We start from the raw sequence: 24,654 nt of genomic DNA on the forward strand, positions 1-24,654 counted from the left end.
TTGGACTTCAGGGGCCAATAGCAAGCACTGCATGACCCTGCATTTCTGATTCCATGGGCTGTATTATTGGAGACTTCTGTGTTTGCAGTGTGGGAGCAATAAAGAGCAAAGGCAAGAAATAAAGAGCCTCCGGGTGCTGACATAAAATTAAATCCTGACTTCTCTTTCAAGTTCAAGGTAGGAAAATCACAGCTGTATGTCTTTGTCAAAAGTGTGCCCAAGCACTAATATCATCAAGGACAGAAACTTTTACCATGTAATCTTACCACACACTGTATATCATCCAGAGCCTTTGTGGGCTTGGATGTAAAAGAAACTACTAACCCTCTTTAAAACATGCCAGGATTTGGCCCCACTTAAGTAACTTTAGATTACTGATGCCTGATCCACAGGGAGACCAAAACTCCCTTCAGGGCAATATCTGATTAAAGGAGAAACAGTTGTTGGCCTCTAGGAAACTGCAAATAATTTTTTGTTCAAACCCACAGGGATTTTTGCAAGGCCTGCTGAGCCAATTTAAACAGGGGGAAATATCTGAGAACCCTGCAAGAGTATTCTCTGCAGTTTTCTAAAATCCAAATCCTGCTCATCCCACTCAGTGAAGCAATCTGAGTGAAGTTGATGGGAGCAGTGCCCACCTGGCTCGCTGCAGCTCTGCTGCTGCACAGAGAATTGCTCCATGGTCTCGGCTGAGTTGAGCCACATCAGGTTGTTTGCAGTTACATCCCTCTCCCTACTCATGCTGACAAGTTCAATTTTTTCAGTTTGTTTTCCTCCCCCTTATTTTCCCCTTCCTTTCTTCAATGATGTGTTCCAACATTTTTTCCCTCCTGCCACAGACAGAGGCAGGTGAACTGCAGAATAAACATGAAGATATCAGAGCACTGCACCTGCCTGTGAAATGGCATGAATTTAATCAAAACCATTTCTAGTCCCAGTGCTCAGGCACACAACTGGTCCTGCTGCTCTTCCCCTGGGCAACTGCTGGAGGTGCCCCTGGTGTGGCTTGGGCACGTGTTTGACATCAGCAGCAAGCACTGAGCTGAGCTGTAGGGGGATTGTGTTATTTGATTTCTGATTATGTAGAGCTTCCTTCCTTTGGTGCTCTCACTGACCTCGTGGATTACAGTAAAACTGTGGCTAACCCGAGACGGATTCTGCTTATGCCTCACTTATGCCAAAGTAAATCAGGAGAAATCATGGCACAGTCAGTGGAACTACATGAGAACAAGACTGGATACAAAGCTCATTAACATTTTTAATGGCACTACTTTTTGATTAAACAGTTACTCTTTTTATCTAGAACAATAACAACACCAAAAATTCAACCCCGAAGGAGGAAAATATGTGTCCACTGACAGAAAAATTGCTCTTGCTGGAAAGTCAAAATAGGATTTTTTATATCAAGGAAATAAAACCAAATTAATAGTGGCTTTTATAACCACTTAAAGCATCCCCCTGCAGGGATTTTTGCTGTATCTGCTAAGTGTGGTACCTAAAAATACCCACAATACCTAGAAAGTGAGAAAAAACTCAGTCTTTTCTTCTGATAATTTTATAACAGTTACATCTAATTCAAAGTGTATCAGACAAGAAAAGCAGAGTTCAAGGAAGCCAGAACCTTTAATCTACCTAATTAACAGGGGGGATAGCATGTGAAAGCTTTATGTAAAACGAGAAAGTAATCTTATTCTGCTCAGGCTGGCTGCTCATTTGGTGGACGGGCAGAAGTTAACAAGGGGCCTGGAAATCTATTTAATTGGCCACAAAATCAGAGTCTGCATCAGCTCCTTTTCCTCAGAGCCTCACTCCCCTGTGCCTCCCGTTCCTTCCCACAGAAATGAAGGTGATGCTGCAGGACCTTCCAGGCTGCACTCAGCCAGAGGGTGCAGCCCCACATTTCTCTTCACAGAGAAAAGCAAGGCACAGTTCTTCCCAAGAATATTCTTATCTCGTTTGCTATGCCTGTGTTTGTGCCAAAGTAGAATGCAGTGTGGAGATTGTTAACCCACAGTGATGGTGTTTGGTTTCCTTGGCCTGTCAGGGCCAGGTGTGTGTGTGTGTGTGTGTGTGTGAGTGTGTCGGGACTGTCGTTGACAGTCACGAGATTCTGTGCAGGGTGTGCAGGGTTGAGGGCTTGGCAGAATCGGTTTAGATGTAATGTAATATAGTATAGAATAACACAGTGTATAAAGTAATTAATTTGCCTTCTGATAGGATGGATTCAGATGCATCATTCTCTCCCCTTCCTCAGGGGTTGCCTGTGAATTGGACAGGCTCAGAGGGCTCAGCACCCGCGCAGCTGCAGCGCTGCAGGGCTCGCAGGGGCTGCAGGGGTGCTGCTGTGCATGCCCGTGACAGGCACGGCCGTGCCAGAGCCACCCTCCTGACAAGCCACAGTCTGTAGGAGCTGTGTCACCAGGCAGTGACGCCTGTGCCACACAGGGGCCACTCCAGCCCCATGAACGGGGGCATTGACGGGGCCGGCGCTCGCTGCGCTACAGAAGCGCAAAAGCTCCAACAAGTAACTATGGGGAGGATTGTGGATTTTCTTAAAGAAAAGCTCCAAATCCAAATTGTGTAGCTTATTTTGAGATGTGCAGGGAGGATTTAATCACACCAGCCAAACATGGCATTTGCATAGGAAACCCTAAAGTGCAGAACAGAGAACCTAATTTTGTGACTTGATCCTGAAATGAGGCCTGATGAGATTTAGCATGGCAAATAGTAATGCACTGAAATATTGTAATAATACATTTTTTTTCAATAATTAGTAAAAATTATCGGTACAATGATTTTAAAATAAGAGATAATCTTGAATGTTTTCACCCTTCCTGGTAGTCACAGGCTGGAGTGGGTTTCTGCTCAGTAACGTGGTAAGAAAGTGTCACCTCCATTTGTCAGCCTTCCACTGTGAGCTCTGTGCATGCCACACCATTTCTGCAGTTAAACCACTTGGAATTTCCAGCCCAAGCAAGCTTGAACATTTGAGTACTTTCTAATCCAACTTTTTAAAATTACAGTAGGGGAAACATAGAGTCTGTGACATGAATCTCATGTGCTTTCTTTTCACCTTGGGGAGAGGATAAATTAGCCTCCACCTTCCGAAATATTTGTCAAGTAGTTACATTTTAATTCTAATTTATTTGTGTCTAAATCCAGCAAAGGATTTAAGCATATGCTTATGTTAAAGATATGAATTAGCCCAGTAATTCGATAGTTAAGCATCATACAAGCTCCTGATGGATCCTTTTCAGTTTCTTGTCTTCCAGAAAGGGTTTGACTTCTATTGTGTGTAACAGGTTCATTTTATCTGAAACACCACCTATATGCTGACTATTGCAAAAGCAGCACTAATTTGTCATAACCACTGCAAGCTGGACAGGTCAAGTGAGTTTATCTCAGTGCACATTTCTATCAGATGTTTTCAATGTAACCTGAAAATGTACAATGGAAAATCAGGTGTATCATCTACCAATTAAACACAAACAAAACACAGTTTGTTTTGTAACTCTTCTTTAAAACAACAGATGTTAGGTTAAATCTCATGTTCAGGCATTTATCACATCTGCTTTCTGTTCCCTTGGAAAATGTACTCACAATAGAGTTCAAATTAATTACAATGAGATTTGTCAGCTGAAACCTAAAAGGGAGTTCAGGGAATAAACATTCAATTCTAGAAGGAAATAATTGGTGTTTAAAAGCTTTAAAGTTGTTTTCAGTAGGTTCACATAGGCAAAGCTCCATTATAGACAGTGTTTGAGACCAGTTGTAACCTTCATGGTGTCTCCAAGGAGATTGGAGGCCAGAGGAAGAGGAGATGAAGAGAAGTCTGTGAGGCTGTGGAGTCTGAGGGTGCAGGCTGTGGACCTGCAGCTGCACCCACAGCCTTCCCTGGCAACAAGAAACACTTCTGACCTTAAAAATTAATAAATCTTCACTATTCTCTCATAAAACCGGAGCCTGCCAATGCATAGGCACTGAGGAGACTCTAGTAAAGAACTTGCATAATCACCTTTTTTTACTTTAACAGCTTTTATGAGAACATAGAAAGGTCTCCCTCACCTTCCAAGTCTGGAGAGACCTGCAGAATGCTATTGATAAGGACAGTTCTTTAACTCAAAAGGGGTACAATTTGACTAAATTATCCTGCATCCTAACAGTACAGAAAAATGAAAATATTGCTTTGAAGAAAAGGGTTTCATTGCAGCAAAATTATATACATCTAATAGGGTATAATCTAAGACTTGTCCTTCCTATAGGCAACATTTTTTCTGTAGCAACTCTGAGTTTAATTCCTGCAAGGTAAGACAGCTTTGATCAGGCCCTAAACCAGTTCTCTTGCCAATGTCCCTGGCCTCTTGTAACTGTATTAAAATATTAACACACATATTTTTGGCCAAACAACACCTCTTCCTTTGAGAGACTCCTCTACCCTCACACAGCCTCTCCCAATCCATTTACACACTCCACCATTGCCCTCCCAGCTCCACCTTTGCTATCTTCCAGGCATTTACTCACACCAGTGTGTTGCAACTACTCAACATTTGGCTCTTCCCAACTCCCTCAGTAAATGGCATTTGTCTCTTGAAGTCACCAGTGCTTTGTTCCACAGCCCCAGTGCATGGGGGTGTGTGTGACTAACTTGGCACTCCACCCTCCTGCCCCCAGAATCACTCTCTAGCTGTTTAGGAAGGCTCATGTCCTCAGAAAAAAGTAAAAGAAAGCTAACCAAATTCAAGTGCCTCTGGAATTTTGAAGTGAAGTACATCCACCTGTTATTGTTATGTAGCATGTCATGATAAAAATAAACTGCTCTTAGGAAAAGAATAAACATCATTCACTGTCTAAGCATGGGGCTGTTTAGGAGATGAGCTTCAGGAACTGCTCTCCTCAAGGCTCCAGAGGCATCTGTCTGTTAATTCAGCAGCAGAGCAGTGCCCTCCTCACCGTGGCCCTGATGTTACACATAAATGTCATTCCTTTAGAAAACAGCGAGAAGACTAAAAATAAATACCTATAAGTAGAAGAAAGCATTGTCGTTAGTTTTGAATTGGCTTTATTGACATTTCTGTCTGGAGTTCTGTTACTGCAGAATTCAGAAAGCAGAACAACCAAATTCATTTCATTTAGGCCAAAAGTGGTTTGAAGTTGTTTGAAGGGCAAAAACCTCTCCAAATACCATTTACACACAGAACACAAAAGCAATCTTCACCTTTACTTTGGGCCCTTAATTCTGATATATAACAAAGCATTTCACTAATTTTACTTCAGTGATGTAAAACCAAATCAGATGTGGAAACCCAGTTCATTCTGCTTTTCTTTGTGCAGCAAGGCAGAAAAGTTCCTTAAGAAGCTTCATTTCAGCCAGCTGAGGTATGAGGAGCAGATTTACTTTCTGTGGCCTCTGCATTTGCAGGGCAGGAGAGAGGGAACCATTAGTGAATGTGAACAAATTTCCCAGCTTTCCTCCTCTTACCACACAGAAACATGTCACGTGCATCAGGGCCTCCTGTGAGGCTCCACTGAGAGCTCCAGATGGGGAGAGAGGAGAAGACTCTTACTACAATCAGCTCTCCCCATCACATGGGCAGCTACCTGAACTGTGCCCTGGAGGCAATTCTAGCTCTGAGGAAACATATGCTTCTATTGTAGAAATAGCCCTCTCCAGGGAAGCCCTACTGCTCAGGATCAAAACTAGGCCAGACTTCAAAGTGGCAGCAGCACAACAGAAAATAGATGGCAGAGGTTCTCCCTTTGCCTCCAGCTCCTCGTGGCATTTCACTGTTGTTAACTGCAAAGTTGAGGAACTCAGAGTGCTGCAAACTGCATGGGGCACTTTTAAACCATCACTTGCTCCTCTGCCATCCCCTTCTTTTGTGTTTTGTTTTGCTGATGAGCTTCACGTAGCTTCCAAACAGTGAGTCAGGCTCCCAGCCCTGCTGATACTGCCCCCAAGAAAAGGCTCCAGGAAAACTCACTTCTCTTTCAGGAGGCAATAAAAGACCTCTTTCTTCCTCAGGTCTGCTGCAGAAAGATGAGAAGAACTTAAAAGAAAAAATTTTAAAAGTTCAATAGGTGGGGGAAAACCAGACAAAGCTGAATTCACAGGACATTGTGCTATATAATCACCCCCACACACACTGCTGTATACACTTCTGCTGGTTGTTTGAATGAATGCTTTAGAAAATACTCTTTTCAAAAGGAACACATCCACATAAAAGCTGTACCACCAGACTCTAGCTTACCTTCATGAAGACATCCACTGCAAAAGCAGAGAAAAAACATATTTTCTCTAGCACGTTTAACCTGGGAAGGTGGACAGCAGTTTCAGTACTGTTCTAAAAGACCTATTTAGCATTTAAGCACATGAATAATCTTATTGGCTCTCTGAGCAAAGTACTCAAGTCCCTCACAAGACCAGAGCCTTACTTGCTTCTGGTTGTGTTTCCAAACAGAAGCTAAACTCCTTTTCAAACAAGACCATGGAAATCCAAAGGTGCAGAAGTCCTCACTTAGTCACCTAATGGTTCACCATTATCCACCCTAAACAGTCAGGTGTTTTCAGAGAGTAAGGAACACATCTTTATTTACTTCTGTGAGCCACCTACTGTATCTTGTGTGTATCCCATCAGACACTCCTTGACCAACCTCATACACACTGCACACGTCCATCCCTCGTGTTTTTTCCTGGCAGCCTCAGAAACCCAGGGGGTTCTTCCAACACACAGTGCTGGTCTGTGGGGCTCAACCTTACACACTTTGGGTGAAAAGACATCTTGTTTTCTGCTTAGTAGGCATGCACTGTAATGAAACTTCTATTTTATCACTAAATCACGACCTCCTGGACATATCAATGTACTCACACCTGACCAGTGCATCCAATAGCACAAAGGACAGGGCTCAATCACCCTGATGTAATAAGCCTAACTCTAAATCCTTTATTAGTTATACCTGGGACTATGTACTGACATACACAAGCCTTAAGGAATGGTGAAGAAGGTTTGAGAAATTCTGATTTCTCTCCATTATTGTCCTGCGGGAGCCGTCCACAGGGGCGTCCCTGCTGGAGCATGCAGTGTGTCATTGCTGGAGCAGGGCAATGTCCCCGCTGGAGCACGGCAGTGTCCCCGCTGGAGCACAGCAATGTCCCCGATGGAGCAGGGCTGTGTCCCCGCTGGAACAAGGCAGTGTCCTCGCTGGAGCAGGGCAGTGTGTCATTGATGGAGCACGGCTGTGTCCGAGCCGGAGCACAGCAATGTCCCCGCTGGAGCAGGGCTGTGTCCCCGCTGGAACAAGGCAGTGTCCCCGCTGGAGCACAGCAATGTCCCCGATGGAGCAGGGCTGTGTCCCCGCTGGAACAAGGCAGTGTCCCTGCTGGAGCAGGGCAGTGTGTCATTGCTGGAGCACGGCTGTGTCCGAGCCGGAGCACGGCTGGGTCCCCAGTGGAGCAGGGCAGTGTGTCATTGCTGGAACACGGCAGTGTCCCCGCTACAGCCGGGCACTGTCCCCGCTGCCCGCCCCGTCCTTGACCCGCGGCACGGCGGGGAGCAGAGGGGACGGTGCCATACGAACCCCGCGGTTTTGATGCCGCAGACACAAGCGCGCATTGCCGGCTGAGCCGCTGCCTCCCCAGGCGGTGCGGAGCGCAGCCCGGGCGGCAGCCAGGCACGCCGCTCGCCCCTGCCCTTCTCCAGTGACTCGCGGCCGGCTCGGATGACCGTCCCTGTTCCTGCCGCTCGCTGCGGGGCCAGCCCGCTGCCCCGGGCAGGCGGCGGCTCCCGGCGATCTCCCCGCTGGCGGCGGGGGCGGCCCGAGGCGGGGGCCGGTCCCGCCCCGCCCCGCCCGGCCCGGCCCGGCCCCGCCGGCCGCCCGGGGGCCGCGCCATGTGCCGCCGCCCGCCGCGGGGCCGCGCCGCGCTCGCCGCCGCACGGAGCGTGCGAGGGGCGGCCCGTGCGGGGAGCGAGCGCCGGCAGCGGGGACAGCGGGTCCATGGAGCACAACCACCTCCACCTCCACAACGGCTCGCTCCTGGCGCACCACCGCTATGGCTGCGGCTTGGGGTACGCACCTGTGGTCTACTACAGCCTGCTGCTCTGCCTCGGGCTGCCGGGTGAGTGCCGCGGGACGGGCGAGGCTGCGGGGCCCCGGCAGCGCCCGCCGGAGCGGCTCCTGCCCGCTGTGCGGGGCGGGGACAGAGCCCGCCGTGTCCTCGGGATGTCCCGGGCTCCGCGTGCCCGGCGGGATGAGCGCGGGAGGTTCGGACAGCAGCGTTTCCCGGACAGCAGCATCCCCCCGACAGTAGCATCCCCCGGACAGCAGCATCCCCCCGACAGCAGCATCCCCCCGACAGTAGCATCCCCCGGACAGCAGCATCCCCCCGACAGCAGCATCCCCCCGACAGTAGCATGCCCCAGATAGCAGCATCCCCCAGATAGCAGCATCCGCCGGACAGCAGCTTCCCCCCGGACAGCAGCATTTCCCGGACAGCAGCATCCCCACGACAGCAGCATCATCTCCCCGCCCGGAGCGCTGCCGTCCCGGCGCTGCCTCCCTCATTGGGGTTTGTCCCTGCCTGCCCTCGCCGTCCCCCGCGACTTCGGGCATCCTGACTTTGAACTTGACACACAGAGTCAGCCTGTCGCGAAGTTTGTGCCATTGTCGTTGTGGCCATGGAGTACCAGAGCGGTACCCGGACGGCCAGGTCCTCAGCGATTGCCTGCCCGGCCGGCAGTGACCACAAGTGTAGCTGCCGAGTTTTTCTGCCGCAGATCCCTATCTGACTCCGTAGGGCAGGGCTGGCTTTAGGAAGGGACATGCCACCACCACAGAACTTGACTGGGGAAGGAGCATGCTGTCAGAAGCTTAGCAGGCAGTTGTCATACTCGTGAGCCTGCCCCTGTGGCTGGTGGAGCAGGACAGGAGGTGGAAAGTCCAGTCTTGAGGTCAGTGTGCTGCAAAGGCAATGGCAATGCTGGCACTGAGACCCCTGAGTGCAGGTACAGGGCTCAGAATAAAGTCCCACCTGACAGGCACCAGTCTCCAGAGTGTATAGTCCTGAGCAAAATTTTCTGCTCAAAAAGGGGACAAAGACATTATAGAGATGCTTGGAATGGGAAAAGCTAGAAGCAGCATAAACAAGGAAGGAAAGGATGTCCCAAGCTTGGATGTGAACACCTGTGAGCAGCACTGGCAGCACACAGCCCCAGCTGTGCCGATGCCACACGAGCATCACATGGGCAGCACTGTCTGAGCCCAGACAGGCACTGAGCAGCTGCTTCCCCCCGAGGGGCTGCCAGTGAGATGCCTCAGCACTCAGGACCGAGGGGAGCTGCTGTGGGCAGAGCTGCCATCCCAGCACAGCTTGGGTGCACAAACAGCGTGTCTTGCTCACTGGCTTAACGCCTCCAGCCTGAGAGTGACTTTGAGTGATGCCAAGGACAAGTAGAATAAGTTGGGGAAAAGTTCTGATGCACCAAGGTGAATTGGTATTTTAAGGTGTGGTAAAGGAGAGTTTGGTTGTGTCTATGCAGAGCTACACATTTTAAGTGCCGTGTGGAATGGCAAGCAGCAATGATGGGTCATAGTCTGCAGTTTATAAATGCTTGTTCACCTCCATTCCTTCTTCAAGCAATTATTTCATAGAAAAATTTTTAATCAGACACGAAGAGAAGCCTGCCTCTGAGCAGCATGCATGCAATTACCACTCTCTGTATGAATTGATGTGCTTTGTGTTGTTTTGGTTTGGGGTTTATTTTTCCCCCATTTCTGGCTTGTAATTAAAATTTCCCGATTGGCTAATAGTTCAGAGAACTGGAAAGTTAAGTCCTGTATTTACCCACAGAGGATGCAGGGCACAGGCAAGTGTCTGTGCTCCAAAACATTGATGAGTCTCAGCCCTGACCTGAAGAGACCCAGCCAGCAGGGAGAGGAGGTTGTTTCCTCTTTATTAATTCCTCAGAGGCTGCTTAGATGTCCACAGTAATGACAGGCTCTGATTTCAGCGCCAGTCCCCCAGGAACTGGGCAAGACCCTCTCAGGATTATCAGGTGAAGCAGTTGTCATGAAGCACTCTGTGGCTAAGCTTGCCTTTGTGTGTTTCTGAAATGGGGAAAAGTCTTGAGTGCACAGACAAGAAAAATCATTTAATGAACATTCTGCACATACTTGCACCAGCTCCCTGGGGATACTGCATTGTAATTACAGACCTAACACTGTCATTCTAGGAGCATAGTTAAAATCAGACGTGGTCCAAATTAGCAGTGGTCTCCTGCATTTCTCAGGGGATCAGACATCAGTTGATTAGAGCAGTGGCACTGGTGCCAGTGCTTAACAGCACTAGCCAAAGCATGTGGTGGTGCTGAGTTCAGTGGGCTTAGATCAGGTGTGGATGTGTCCAGAGCACATTATTTGAGGATAGCATTGGCACTGACAGCTGGACTCCCTGCACATGCACAGTATGCTGAGTAAATGCACAGCTGAGTGCATGAGAAATTCATGAGACTGCCCAGAGATGAGAACAAGCTGGATGTGCTTAGGGGAAGACTCACACAGCCAGGCTTCATTGAGGATGGGGTACAGGGTGACACCAGTGTTAAAAAGAGCTTTCATGTTTTAATTTGAAGCTGCTCTTCAGTTTTTTGACATTAGAAATTTGTAAAGGTAGCAGACTTTATTGGCTGTTAGAAAAAGAGTCCTGAACTCTGTGGGATCCTAATTAGCTCAGTGTGATGCCATGAATTTAAGAGAAACCCTGTCTAGGATGTGTCCTCAAACACAGCACTAGTGCAGTGTTTTGCTGAAATGGAAAGAGTTAACTCCTTGCCACAAATCTTGGAGAAAGACTGAGGAGAAGAGAAGCCAGTTAACTGTTTCTGCCTTTCCTGCTGTATTGTCTGAAGGAAATTTCACTAACTCAACAACTCCACATTGAGGCCAAGCGCTGCCAGGCCTGGCTGTGTGTGCAGGAGAAGCAACCTCTGCCTCCTGCCCCTATATAAACCAGGCACCTCAGCAGAGCCTGCTCTCAGCAGTGGCTCCTTCTGCCTCTCTGTTCAACCAGGCACCAGAAAACCTGTAAAAAGCACAGAGGAGAGCAAAGTGAACTCCCTTCAGCGCTGCTCTGGCTGCACCCACAGAGGCACCATTGCACACTGACCCTGCATGGCTGGTACTGCACCCCAGGTGCCTGCAGGTCTGCCAGGGGTCATCGTGCCTTCAGGCAGCTGGGCCAGGAGGCTGCTGCTTTTCCCTCTAAGCAGAGGCTGGTGAGACAGAGACAGCTTTCTGAAACTTGTTTTGAGTGCAGGCGTGCAAAGGTGTCCCACAGGTCCTGCTATCAGGAGTGGGGTGTCTCAGGATAAGGCTGCAGGGAGCAAGGAGAAAATGCCAGGCAGAGGCACTGGAAGTGGGGTTCTCTCCCATTTACAGGGGAAACTTTTATGGAGCATTTATGGAGCTGTTCTGCAGCCCCTGCTCTGTTAACCCTATACTCCCCTTGTCTGTCAGAGAGAACCTCTGAAGAACCTGCAGATAGCTGGGAGGCAAGAGAAAGGCTGGAAAAAGTCTTGAAAGAAGTGTTCCTTGCTTTAGTGAGAGAAAATGCTAGGGAAGGGGTGGTGTTGGATGTGGAGGAGGGAATAAATTGCTCTGATTCAGTCCGAGAGGGGGCTGGTAAAGGTGAGAAAGCAAAGATCAACAGGTACCACTCTCAGTCGGTCCCTTTGTCAGTGAGGGCTGCACAAAGCAGCTGCACCAAAGAGCTCCTTTGTGCTGGGGCCAATAACACAACCAAGAAGGTCAGGCACAGAAGCAGCACTGCCTGCTGCAGGCACCTGGCTTTGACCTTGTTTCCTGCTTCATCAGGGGGAGAAGCAGCAGTGGAGTTGCCTTGCATGCAGTCACTTTTCCATCAGGAATGGAGTGTATTGCTGCTGGAAGGACAGAGCATCAGCATTTCCTAGATCAGGGTCTGGCCTGATCCAAGTTCTCAGGGCTCATCCCCTACTGACAGTGTGCGAGGCAGAGTGAAATCTGGCTTCCTTAGCCAGTCCCAGTGGGATTGCTGGTTCCATTTGCTCCCCAGTCAGTTCCCTACCTGGGATGTGCTTTGGCTCTGGGTATCATTGCATCCCAGTGACACAAAGCACAGCACCTTTACAGCATCTCCAGAAGGCAACAGACTCACAGCAACACCCCAGGGAAGTGCCACTCCAAACTTCAGGTGCCTGGTCCACAGCTGCTTCTTTTATTTGTGCTTTAGGTTTTTGCAGTAACCCAGTCAAACTGATCTAAATGTAGATTCAGGACAAGCTTGGGAAGGCAGCCTGGACATGCTTGGGTGCTCCCAGCTGGAAGGTGTGAACAGGTAGAGTTCATGTCAGACCTGCTGCTGAACAAGGTGATGTGAAGATGGGGACAACCTGGGTCACTGAAAGCCCAGCCAAGCACAGAGTGCATTCACAGGGCTCCACGTGGAGGGAGAGAAGCTGCAGTCCTGACCTGGAGGAAATTGTCAGCTCAGCAGGAGTGCCCAACTGCTTTAACACTCTGTGAAGAGACAGATACACGTTATGGACCTTGCCCTGACAGATGACAGATTGCTGTCCTTGCACAGCAGGGCAGATGCTTCCCAGGGTGTTGGATTGGCACACTGTGCACTGTGCAAACTGCAGTATAGTCATAGGCATAGAAAAGATGGAGACCTGATCCTTCTGAGCCTTCTCTCTCTATAAAGTTTGGAATAAGGAGGCTGTCTGGGGGATGTGCATGCCTGGGTGATCATCCTGGCAAGGCAGGTGCTGTTGGTGGGCTGAGCATCCCTGATCAGAGACCACCACCATGCAGCAGCCCAGCTGTGCTCCCTGCACCCCTCAGCTCTGTGGGGGAACAGGACCTGGAGGGCATTGCTGTCCCTGTGCCACAGCTGTGACCCAGCTGGCCCATGAGCAGAAAGGGGCACAGCCAGCAATGTTTGTGGGTGACTCACGTGGTGTGTAGTAGCAGAAAATGCCAAAGCAGGCAGAGGGAGGTGTACACAGAGCACACAGCACTGTGAGGTGTCTGACTCCTTTTGGATTCTTGCCATCTGCTGCCAAGTGTATTCTTCTGCAATCACAGTACAGGCTTCTGATTAAAGAGACCATTTCCAACACCTGGATAAATAGCCTTTCTCATAGCAGCACACCTGAAAAATAGAAGTGCTAAAGGAAGATCTGAAAATATGAGTGGGAGAGTTGTGACAATGTAGAGTTATGACCTTGAAACAACAGCACTCTTCTGCTGCTCATTAGTGAATAAGAACCAAACCCTCCTGAGACCTGATTCAACCACCCCTTTTTACTCAAAGGCCATACATTCTCTGACTTAAAATCTGAATTGGACACAAGGCCAGTACATTGCATCCTAGTAAAAAGGGGACAAATAGGTTGCCAGAACTTTAGCTTGGCTATTGGAGCAACTGAAAGGCATTACAGCTCATTTACAGTAGCAGTACTGGACAGAGGGGAACAAAACTGCTGCTAACATGCTTAAAATGAGTCATTTCCTATAGTAAAATGAGTGCTTGTTCTTTAGGAGAGAAAAACCATTATGAAAAGTAATATATTCATTCTGTTCCTGCACAGAACTGGTGACAGCAAGGTGTGCAGATGGGACTGATTTCCTTTGGCCAGTACATATGTAGATTTTGTAGCTGCTAGAATCCTGCAGCCTGAAAGGCAGCATGTGGCTGAATCCATGCTAATGCATGGATTGTGGAGAAGTTGATTGTACATTTTGGATGCCACTAGACAGAGTGCAATTGCTAACTTTGGATTTCTTCTGCCACGTCAGTAGGAAGCAGCACTGTCAGGGCTGTAATGATAATGAGGTGCCATATTTGGGAGGCTCAGCAGACTATGAAGTGCACAACCTTGCATGGCAGGCTGCTAAAATGGATTGGAAAGGAAGAACTCCAAAGTACATTTTTTCTTGAAATGACAACGACACAAAAGAGAGAGCACAGCCAGTTTCCACGGTAGGTGGGTAATGCAGAGCCCCCAGTTGTTAAGAAGTCAAAACATTCAGAAGCACCAGGCAGTCTGATATCCTGCTGTTCTTCATCCACCCCCTGACTTAGTTCTCTCCTCCTCATCCTCCTTCTGTTCCCTTCTGTGAAATGGGGTGAATCAGCAGAAACAAGCCAGCAGAAGGCCTTTAACCACACACGTCACAATTTGGTGTGGGCAAACAAACAACTCTGAGATGTCCTGGTGGGCTGTGTGCTCTGCTTTCACACACCAAGGGCAAAGCAATCCCTGCCCACAAGAGCTTCCACCTGCTGTTTCAGGTGGTCTTTCTGAGCCTAAAATCTCTTTTCTCGTTAGATTTGAGACACCAGAAAAGGAAAGAGAGCCAAAATTCACTCCTTGAGCACAGGAACGCATACACACAAATCACTTTTCATTTTGCAGAATACAGATATGTACTAAGAGATACTAAAACCCAATGTCTGGAGTGCCCTTGGTGCTGTTCTTGGGGTGACTTCATTGGAGAAGGTGATACTAGTTGCCCCTCAGGACCCCAGTGTGGTTGTGCAGAGAGAATGAAGTGCAGGCAGCCAAGCAGGACCAGAAGATGACCAAAAATAATTTTATTCCCCTATCCATGGAAGAAAAGAGAAGCTTGCCTGTTGTAACGCTGAGATCTTCCCTTCTAGCACCTGAAGCAGAGTCCCTGCAATGTACAGTCATTAATCCTCTCCATCTTGTCCATCCTATGGAGTATTGCCTGCATGGACAGGTGCTCTAGATGTTGCTTTGGGTCTCAAGACAAATCACCTGTCAGTCAGTTACATCAGACCAGGATATTTCTCACATATTTGTTCACTCCAAGTGTGTTTTCTTCAATGTCCTGACTAGCACACTGAAGAGTGATGTATCTAGTGGGGATGCAGTATATTCTCCGTGGGGGAATAAAGCCAAACTGCAGTGGTTTTACAAAGTCTGTAATTTCCTGCATACTGTGTAAAATTGGCATTGTCTCTGAGAAAGCTTGGCCATGGGGTTTGCAAGCATGGGCTCCTATTGCATTACCTAATGCTTTAGGAAGACATAAAGACTGGTTTATTTTAGCAAAACCACAATCAAAGGTAAAATCCTCTTAATTATTCATGTTCAGTAAAGAATTCATAGCAATGTCCTTATGAAATCACATCCTCTCTCCCTCCCAGTCATCCCATGAAACACCTTTGGCACCTGCCTCAGTACTTTGGCATTTGGTATCAAAAGGGTAGAATGGTTTTGTCACCCTGGAGCTTGAGTTACTCAGCTTGAGACCCCTTACACTGCACTGACAGCCCACATTTAGAAGGCACAGACACCTGCCAAATGAGACACCCAAATTGCCTTGAAAATCCCTGTCTGTCCAGATGCATTGCATGAATAACCAAATTCCTTTTATGATTTCTGCATCATTTTGCAGATCACTTTTTCTGTTCCCAGCACCAGTTTCCATTAGAAAGCTGTACTGCTCTGGTAGCAAGATGCAAGGCTGGACTTTGAGATGTTCATTTTAGACATTTTTATCCTTGTGTGGGTACCTCTGAATAAGGCTTTGGAGTGGCAGGAGCAATGTCTGGGATTCTTTAGAGACTTTCTGCTCTGCAGGTCCATCTCAGGAAAGGTGGACAAGAGGGTGAAGATGGCAAGAGGAGAACCAGATCCCTATCACATTCACACACATGTGGCCCCAGTGAGCCCAAAGCAGACCTCCCCACATCCTAGCCCAGTGTTTCTTCTGGGCCATTCTCATACTGCAGAAAGAGCCCTGTTTAATACAGAATACTCCAGGAAACCTCCAGTGGTCTGGGAGAGCCAAAAGCAGCCCAATGCAATGACACCTTTCTGCCAGACAAGCTGCTGCACTCCAGCCTGGCTCAGAGGGAGTATCAGCCCCTGGCAGCTCTGTGCCAGTGCTGTGTCTATGCCCTCCAACAGTGAGGGAAGTGCTTGTTCTGGACCGAAATCCTTCTCTGGCCTCTGTGACCCACTGAGAGCTAGTGCCAGCTGCAGAGCAGAGTGCCTCATTCACTGCATCCTTCCCCAGAGCCATCTCAGCTAATAAATGCTGTCAGTGAGAAAAATGGCCCCAGAGGCCAGATTTCATTGTCAGAGTGTGGCCTCTGGCAGTGACTGTCTCATTCACTTGTGACTTGTAAGCACAGGGCCCTGCTGGGTTTCCCTGGCAGTAGCTAACCCGGGCTCCTGCACACAGGAGGGACTTTGGGCTGTCCTGGGCAGGAGCTTGGGCATCCTCTACCTCCAGGTTCTCTTCCACCCTCAGAACAGGCATGGTCTGGCCCTGCACATGGGATTTTCTAAGCACAAGCCACACAAGGGCTTTCGTACAAGATGTGAAATCTCCAGTAGCAATCCTGCATCCATGCCTACCATAGTTTTATGATGTTCTTTTTTTTTTTTTTTTTTTTTTTTTTTGCATATATCCCCTCTCCATTCCCTGGGAGATAGTGCAGGCACTAGCAGAAGCTGACAGCTCTTCCCTCATGGGATGCCTTGCTGTGTGCTGTTTGACAGCACTCAGACAGCTGAACAACAAATAAATCCATTTATTTTCAAAAATCAATCCTCACAGGAACTCCCTGGGAAGACAAAATTTGTATTGCACTAATTATATTCTATAAAGTATCCCTTTATGCTTCACAACAGTTTAAGGAAGGAACTCAGGATATGATAATAAAAGAGGAACAAACTGAAGCACTGTTCAGTCTGTCCCCATCTGCTCTAGTGCTGAGTTTGATTTACATTGGTTGTAAGAAGAAAATGTGGACCCACTCTCTTCTTTAAGGGCAAACAGCATCCAGAGGTCATTTAAAAAGATCACACGACCAGCTATAGCCAACATGAGTAATTATTATGTATTTACATTGCCACAGTATTCTTGGTTTTTTTTTTTATTTGGGTTTTTTTTTTGTTAATAACTTCTGTTATGTAGCACCTTTGTCAGAAATCACCCATTGTCTTCAGCTTCTCCAGAGAGCTCCCAGACAAAATAAGGGCTGAATGCCATCCTCATCTCCAGTCTGGTAGCTATTGGTGAGCAGCTGTGTTAGGAACCATGGTCAGATCTGCCTGCTAGACACAGTACCTGTTTACATTTGAATATTGCCTCCTAGCTTAGAGGAAATCATCTATTCCCATCAAGCCAGAACATCCCTTTTTTCACAGCTTTTTTTTTTAGCACATTGTACTTACATTCTTGGAGTTCTTAAATCTGAGAAGGAGGTGTTACTAACATTTTTTTCTGAAGCAACTTAAAATTTCCCATTTGTAAGCTGTCTCTGTGCCAGTCAGGTGACCACTGCTAAGCCTGCAGAGAAGTTTCACACATCACACAATAATTTGTGGTGATCCTAGCAACAACTGTGTTGGGTAAAAGCTGTCCATTATATTCCATGACCTCATGTTTATCATGCTCAGTGAGCAGCACTCCTGGCTCCTCATGTAGGTAGTTTATAAAGCTGAACTGCTGAACTGCAGAACCACCTTGTTCCCAATGCAGGGAGCTGCTGCTTGTGCTGTAAAGGCCACTTGACTGCACAGGCTGCTGTGTACGTGCAAAGTGCTCTCAATTTAAAAAAAAAAAAATCAAAAAAACAACAAAACAAAACCCACAAATAAAACCCAGAACTATGCCTATTTAGGAGCTTTTAAATCCCCTGCAAAGGCCATGTTTAGACACTGTTTGAGTGATGGCTGCAATCCATGAAATGAGAACTGGGGTAAAACTGTGCCCTGGGTCACAGGCACTGCTTTGAGGCACAGAGGACTGCCCAGGCTCTGCAGAACAGCTTTGCTATGGGAAATAAACCCAAACCCACACAGGGACCAAAGTTACTCCTAAAGGAAGATTCCTCTCAGACACAAAGGACCTCAATGGTGTGAATTTTGGTGCTGCAGTTTGTACTCAGAAGCTGATAAAGTCAGAAGAGATGTCAAAGGAGGGATGTAGGTGTCCTGTGATGAAGCCTGGCTGAATTAGAAGGTTGCCTTGTTTTGGGCAGCCTGGAACAAAGGTGCTTGGGTATCAGAGACCTTTGGATGCTGTGTCTCAAATGTCTCATGTCCTCATGCCTGGAGGGAAAGAATTGAGACTGCCATTTTGTACGGTTGCTGCTAAATCTGCCAGCAGCACCTCAAGGCTTCAGCCGGCTAGTCCCCAATCAAGCCCTGGTTCTCAAACAGATATTTATAAATTCAGACTACTGCACTGCAGCAAGTAATGCTGGCATAAATTCCCATCTGTCATCCCCTAATCATCTCCCAGCACAGTGATCAATCTCTTTCAAATTCAAATGATCTTAACCACTTAGTATCTAGAAAATACTCTGCAAGAAATGGGCAGAGTACCATCCAGGACAGTTTAGGGGTGCTGACCTATCCAGCAGCTGTATGTAATTACAGCAGAGACAAATATTTTTATATCTCCATCATCATCATCATCATCTCTGCCATAGTTCTTATTACAGACTACCATGCTACTGCAAGAATTAGTGTCAGCAGGGTTAAAATATGGTCACAAATACTCTTCTATCTACTTTCACCCCCAGTGGGTAATTTTTGCCCACAGGAGAGCAGCACACTGAGGACACTCAGGAGTTACCGAGAGACTGGCACAAGGACACAGTTGGTCACAGAGTGGTGTGCCCACCCACCTCCCATTTTACTGAGCTTTAGATACTGTTTGAGGACACACCAAGGACCAACTTAACACTGGCTAGCAAATGGATGAAGGACTGAGGTATCCATAGCTCATCCACACTTTCCCTAAAGTTTGCAGCAGGAAAAGTACTCACAGACCCTGTGCTAAGACACTGGCATACTGGCAACTTTCTGCTGCACCCCAGAATGTGTCTGCTTTCACAAAGTAAATGGTGTTACTATATTTCACATCATCCAGCAAGAAAAAAGCTCTAATGTGATCCCAGAGAAAGTGTTTCCAGTGCAAGACACAAGTAACACAAGTAACACAAGTAACCCTTGCAGAAAAAAATTGGGTAGATCTCGTGTGTACTTTGTCAGATCAATTTTCTAATCTGCCTCACCAAGCAAGCCTTGCTGGCCTTAGATAAATAACTTGCACACAATTTCAGCACACTGCTGTGGCTGGGAACCCTGAGAGAGGGTCAAAGAGGGGCAAAGGGTACAAGGGACTGCTCATAAATCCACTCCTGTGGCAAACCAGAGTGGGGTTAGAAGCAAGCAGCAGGAGCCCTGCAATAGATGGGACGTGTGAGGAGCAGGGCTGCTGTACCTGCACACAGCATGGCTTCAGCACCCCTGCAGGAGCTGCTCTGGCACTCAGGCAGAGTTACCAGCAGGGACCAGGGCCTTCAGACATCCCCCTGCTGCTCACTGGCTCCAGCTGCTGGGGCTGGAATGAGTCAAATCCAGAGGATTTAAAGAGAAGATGCACCCCATGGGTCACATCCAATATCTGTGAAGCTGAGCCAGTCAGCCTGGCTGGCCAAAACCAGCAGTGGCTGCAGAGCCATGATAAACACTCCAGCTCGAGGATTTCCTTGACAGTACATCACTCACTGCTTCTCCAGGGCTCATCAGCAGGCACAGCAGAGGCATTTCTCAGCAAGGAAGTGAAAAATGACACAGCAGTTCTGCCTGTATCACCTCTTGTCTCCCACGTCTGCACTGAGCTGAAATCAATGCAGTTGCATTCAAGTTAATGGAGGACAGAATTGGGAAAATTCCCCTGAAGGCAATTTGAGACAGAACCATTGGAAAGATCGTGCTTCTTTCTCTCTCTCTTTTTTTTTTTTTTTTTTTTTTTTTTTTTTTTTTTTTTTTAATATAGGAAAAGAGTCAGTTGATTGTCATGTTTGGTTTAGTATTTTTTTTCAAGAACAACATTAATACATTCAGTTAACACAGAAATAGGTGAGGGCTGTTAGTCAAGATCATTCACTCTGCTGCAGTTCATTTCCCTGGTGGCAGAAATCTGCTCCCAGACAGCAGGCTTTGAAGGCATTCATGAAGGAGGAAGTTTTTTCAGTGCCAAGTAAAACAGTTTTTAAAACAAGCATTTTCAGTTGTAGGACATGTCCTAGACTGTCATTACCTTTATGTTACCAACTTCCTTTTTCTCTGGTTTAAAGGAATCTTTACAATTATTGTTGATTTGTTTTGGGAAATCCATCAAAGCTGGCAGAAATGTTTGAAGCACTGAATGCCCAGAAGAAGTGATTTACAGAACTTGGGAAAGTATCAACTACAAGCATTTGGCAGTCACTTGTACAGTAAACCAGATCTCTGATTTTTAAGCACTTCTTCAAGTATTCTAGCCAAGTGATGCCAGCCTCTGATGGGAACAATCTTGTCTGTCTCGTTCTAGCCAAACTGATAGTAGTAATAATAGGAATTTTTATTTTTTTCCAATTCAAGACTGCACAGTAAGTTCTAGTAAACAAGAGGAAGTAGTTAAAATTTGGCTACACCTTAGTGTTCCAGCAATTCTCTCAAGTACTACGAAGGCTGTTTATATTCTATATAAATATAAACTACCCTTCTCATTCATCCCTTGTTATATGAAAAAGTGCAAAAAGCAAGGTGGGAAAGAATAAATGTGTCAGTGAGCTTTTTTCTCCTGCTACCATTCCCTTTGTGTGCTCAGACAGGAGTCCCAGCATCTCCTGCTCAGGGGGTGGATTCCACAGATGAAAGCAGGGCCACATGCTTCTGTCTTTGCAACAGCTTCTCTGAGAGACCAGACTGGGGTATTTTCCTTTTGGTTTCTTGAACTTTATTAAGGTGGTCATATTGTCAAGTGCTTGAACAACTTCAAGGAAGTGCTCAGAAAATCTGATGTTACATCTTAATAGCCTAACTCTGTGTTTCTTTCTCCACAGCAAACATCTTGACAGTCATCATCCTCTCCCAGCTTGTAGCTCGCAGGCAGAAGTCCTCCTATAATTACCTTCTAGCTCTAGCTGCTGCTGACATCCTGGTTCTCTTCTTCATCGTCTTTGTTGACTTCCTCATGGAAGACTTCATCTTAAACAAACAGATGCCTCATGTACTGGACAAAATAATCGAGGTTTTGGAGTTTTCTTCCATCCACACGTCGATTTGGATCACGGTGCCGCTGACCATCGACCGCTACATCGCCGTGTGCCACCCCCTCAAGTACCACACAGTTTCCTACCCCGCGCGCACCCGCAAGGTCATCGTCAGCGTCTACATCACCTGCTTCCTCACCAGCATCCCCTACTACTGGTGGCCCAACATCTGGATTGAGGACTACACCAGCACATACGTGCACCACGTCCTCATCTGGGTGCACTGCTTCACTGTGTACCTGGTGCCCTGCTCCATCTTCTTCATCCTGAACTCCATCATCGTGTACAAGCTGCGGCGAAAGAGCAATTTCCGCCTGCGCGGGTACTCCACGGGGAAAACAACAGCCATCTTGTTTACTATAACTTCTATTTTTGCCATACTGTGGGCACCAAGAATAATCATGATACTGTATCACCTCTACGTGTCTCCTATAAACAACAGCTGGCTGGTCCATATTGTGTCGGACATCGCCAATATGTTGGCGCTGCTGAACACTGCAATTAATTTCTTCCTCTACTGTTTTATTAGCAAAAGATTTCGCACAATGGCAGCTGCCACCTTGAAAGCCTTCTTTAAGTGTCAGAAGCAACCTGTGCAATTCTATACAAACCATAACTTTTCCATAACGAGCAGCCCTTGGATTTCCCCAGCCAACTCTCACTGCATCAAAATGCTTGTTTACCAGTATGATAAGAATGGGAAGCCTATAAAAATATCACCATGAAAAGGCCAATAGTTGGAGTTTCCAGGTGCAAGTTCCTTTCAAGTGGTTACATCTTCAGGATGTAATTTTCTGAAATGGCTGTTTTGAAGAGAGGTCATTTGATTTCATTTCCCTGGGCGGCCAGGGGCAGATCAGACTGTCGGGAGGAAACAGGAGCACTTGATTTTAGGAGCAGAAGTGAGAAGGCAAACACCTCCATCTCTTCTATAGCATTTTGAATATGCTTCAGAGTTCAAGTCTTAGTGTTCAGTCACACTCAAACGTTTTGCATTCCAACACCAGTGCAATCCAAAGTCATCAGAAGGGCAAAGCCACAGCAGTGCTTAATTACAACCTTTTAAAACACAACAAAACCTTACTTGACCATCAGTTTGCTATTGAGAAAGTAAACAGATGCTTTTGTGTACTGTGGAAGGTGCCATTTCTGGAGTGTGCACTTGCCAAAAATGATGTGTCGATTCTGGCATGAAATGCCACCAGACACAGTTGTGCTGTCAAGGCCTCCTTGCAGGAGGCAGCCTATGAGACACAAATGGTGACAAGCCTGGTTGTGGCACATTTGAACAAGCTTGAGGACTGAAACAGTACCTGTTGCAGCCTTGGCATGGAGAGCAATCCTGCAAGCTGCCAATATTTGCGTGTTTTAAGTTGTTATTTAAGAATGTGACTGAGACAGGGGAGCTTGAGGGAGGGAGGGATGTCTCTAGAGCCAGGAACAAAAGCAGCATCTTTCCCCAACTATTTCAGTCATAGTGTCTAAGGACTTTCAAGGGTGAAACCAAGTCCTGCCTAAAGCAGAGCTCTCACTGAAGCTGCTCCTGTGAGCAGTGATCAAATCCTTCAGGTTCCTTCTTAATCAATACAGATTCTCATTATCCCCCGTGTTCAGGCCTTTAGGAATTAACATGTAAAAACCCCAACTTGAGATTTTCTCCTGATGGATGATGCCATCCTCTTGCATTTGCCATTTAGTTGTTTAAAAAAAAAAAAAAAAAAAAAAAAACTGTGAAAGAAACTCATTAAATACCCAACAGCAGTAAAGCAGTAAAAACATTGAAGCCTTAGTTTAAGCTGATCTAAGTATTCCACTTATTTAGAGGAGGTTAGCTTCTCTTCCTTCACACTCAAAAACCAGCATCCCATCAATACTGAGTGTAGAAAATAAGAAATTTACAGAAAGGCTGAAAATGCATTTCTTTTAATTTCTTTCCCTTTCAGATCTTGGCATGTAGTCTCTTGGAGCCACATGCCACAGCCTCTTTATTCATTGGGCACTTACTAGAGGGCAGTGTGAGTGTGTAGTGTGAGGGCAGTGAAGGTGTGTGGTGAACACAAGCCCAGTGTGGTCAGTGCACACAGCAGAGCCTCAGGATCAGAGTTAGCTTGGTGCTAACCCTGTGTTTGTGCCTGTGCCCATCTCCAGTGCCAACAGGGAGCTCGTGGTGCATCAGGAACCAACACAGAGAGGTGCTCTGAGGAGGGATCCAGTCAGTCCTGCTATGGTGGGATCAGAGGGCTGAAAACATCTCTGTAAAACACATGGATGGCTCAGCTTTGGTGAAATCCCCTAAGAAATGCCAAGTGAAGTCTTGCTGAGGACAAGAGCCTGGTATCCTTGTGCCACAGAGGTGGTGTTTGCACAGTGCCTGGTACCCACATCCTGCAAGAGCCACCCCCACCAGAGCTGAGCTCACCTTCCCCAGCAGCAAAGGCCCAGGCCAGGGATACCAGGCCATGGACACCAGGCCATGGACACCAGGCCATGGATACCAGGCCATGGATACCAGGCCATGGACACCAGGCCACGGACACCAGGCCATGGATACCAGGCCATGGATACCAGGCTATGGATACCAGGCCATGGACACCAGGCCATGGATAAAAGTAAATGGAGACCAGGCCATGGATACCAGGCCGTGGACACCAGGCCATGGATACCAGGCCATGGATACCAGGCCATGGACACCAGGCCACGGACACCAGGCCATGGATACCAGGCCATAGACCCCAGGCCATGGACCCCAGGCCATGGACACCAGGCCATGGATACCAGGCCATGGATACCAGGCAATGGACACCAGGCCATGGACACCAGGCCATGGATACCAGGCCATGGATACCAGGCAATGGACACCAGGCCATGGACACCAGGCCATGGATACCAGGCCATGGACCCCAGGCCATGGACACCAGGCCATGGATACCAGGCCATGGATACCAGGCAATGGACACCAGGCCATGGACACCAGGCCATGGATACCAGGCCATGGATACCAGGCCATGGACACCAGGCCATGGACACCAGGCCGTGGATATCAGGCCAGGGATACCTGGCCCCTGGCACAGCATGGTGGGGTGCTCTCCAGAGAGATCCAGGCTCACTCAGGGCAGAGAGGGGATGCCCAGGGCCCTCCCAGTGGCAGAGCTTCTCAGCAATTCTCTGTGAGCTGCTGAGGCACACCAGGGACCCCACAGAGCAAGGACAGGAGCATGTCTGGGGAAATGGGGGCTGAGGGCAAAGCTGACCCTTTCCAGCCTCACCCACCAAAGGGATGGAATCCATTTCAATGTCCCCAAAGAGAAATGAGGAGCTTCTCAGTCTGTTGGCTCTTCTCAGTCTCTTGGCTGTTCATCTTTGTGATCTCAAAGCTTCACCCTTGCAATAATAAAGTGTAAAAGGGATGCTCAGCCTTGCTGTATTGGTCATGACAAGGTTAAAGTTATTACTCCCTTTATAGTGTTTTACAGAAAACCAGTTTTGTGGCCATCCTCCCTGCCCTTCTCTCAGAAACCTCCCCC

General features: G+C 47.5%; 1 protein-coding gene across 1 annotated transcript; it reads left to right on the forward strand.

Moving 5' to 3' along the window:
* The first annotated feature begins 7,954 nt into the window (after positions 1 to 7,954).
* GPR139 (G protein-coupled receptor 139) lies at positions 7,955 to 23,811 on the forward strand. Its single transcript, XM_058035558.1, has 2 exons — positions 7,955 to 8,113; positions 20,921 to 23,811. Exons 1-2 carry the CDS (start codon positions 7,993 to 7,995, stop codon positions 21,853 to 21,855), a joined length of 1,056 nt encoding a protein of 351 aa, XP_057891541.1. The 5' UTR covers positions 7,955 to 7,992; the 3' UTR covers positions 21,856 to 23,811.
* Positions 23,812 to 24,654: the final 843 nt, after the last annotated feature.

This window comes from Melospiza georgiana, chromosome 16 (genome assembly GCF_028018845.1).
Source record: "Melospiza georgiana isolate bMelGeo1 chromosome 16, bMelGeo1.pri, whole genome shotgun sequence".
In the NCBI taxonomy this organism is placed as follows: Eukaryota; Metazoa; Chordata; class Aves; order Passeriformes; family Passerellidae; genus Melospiza; species Melospiza georgiana.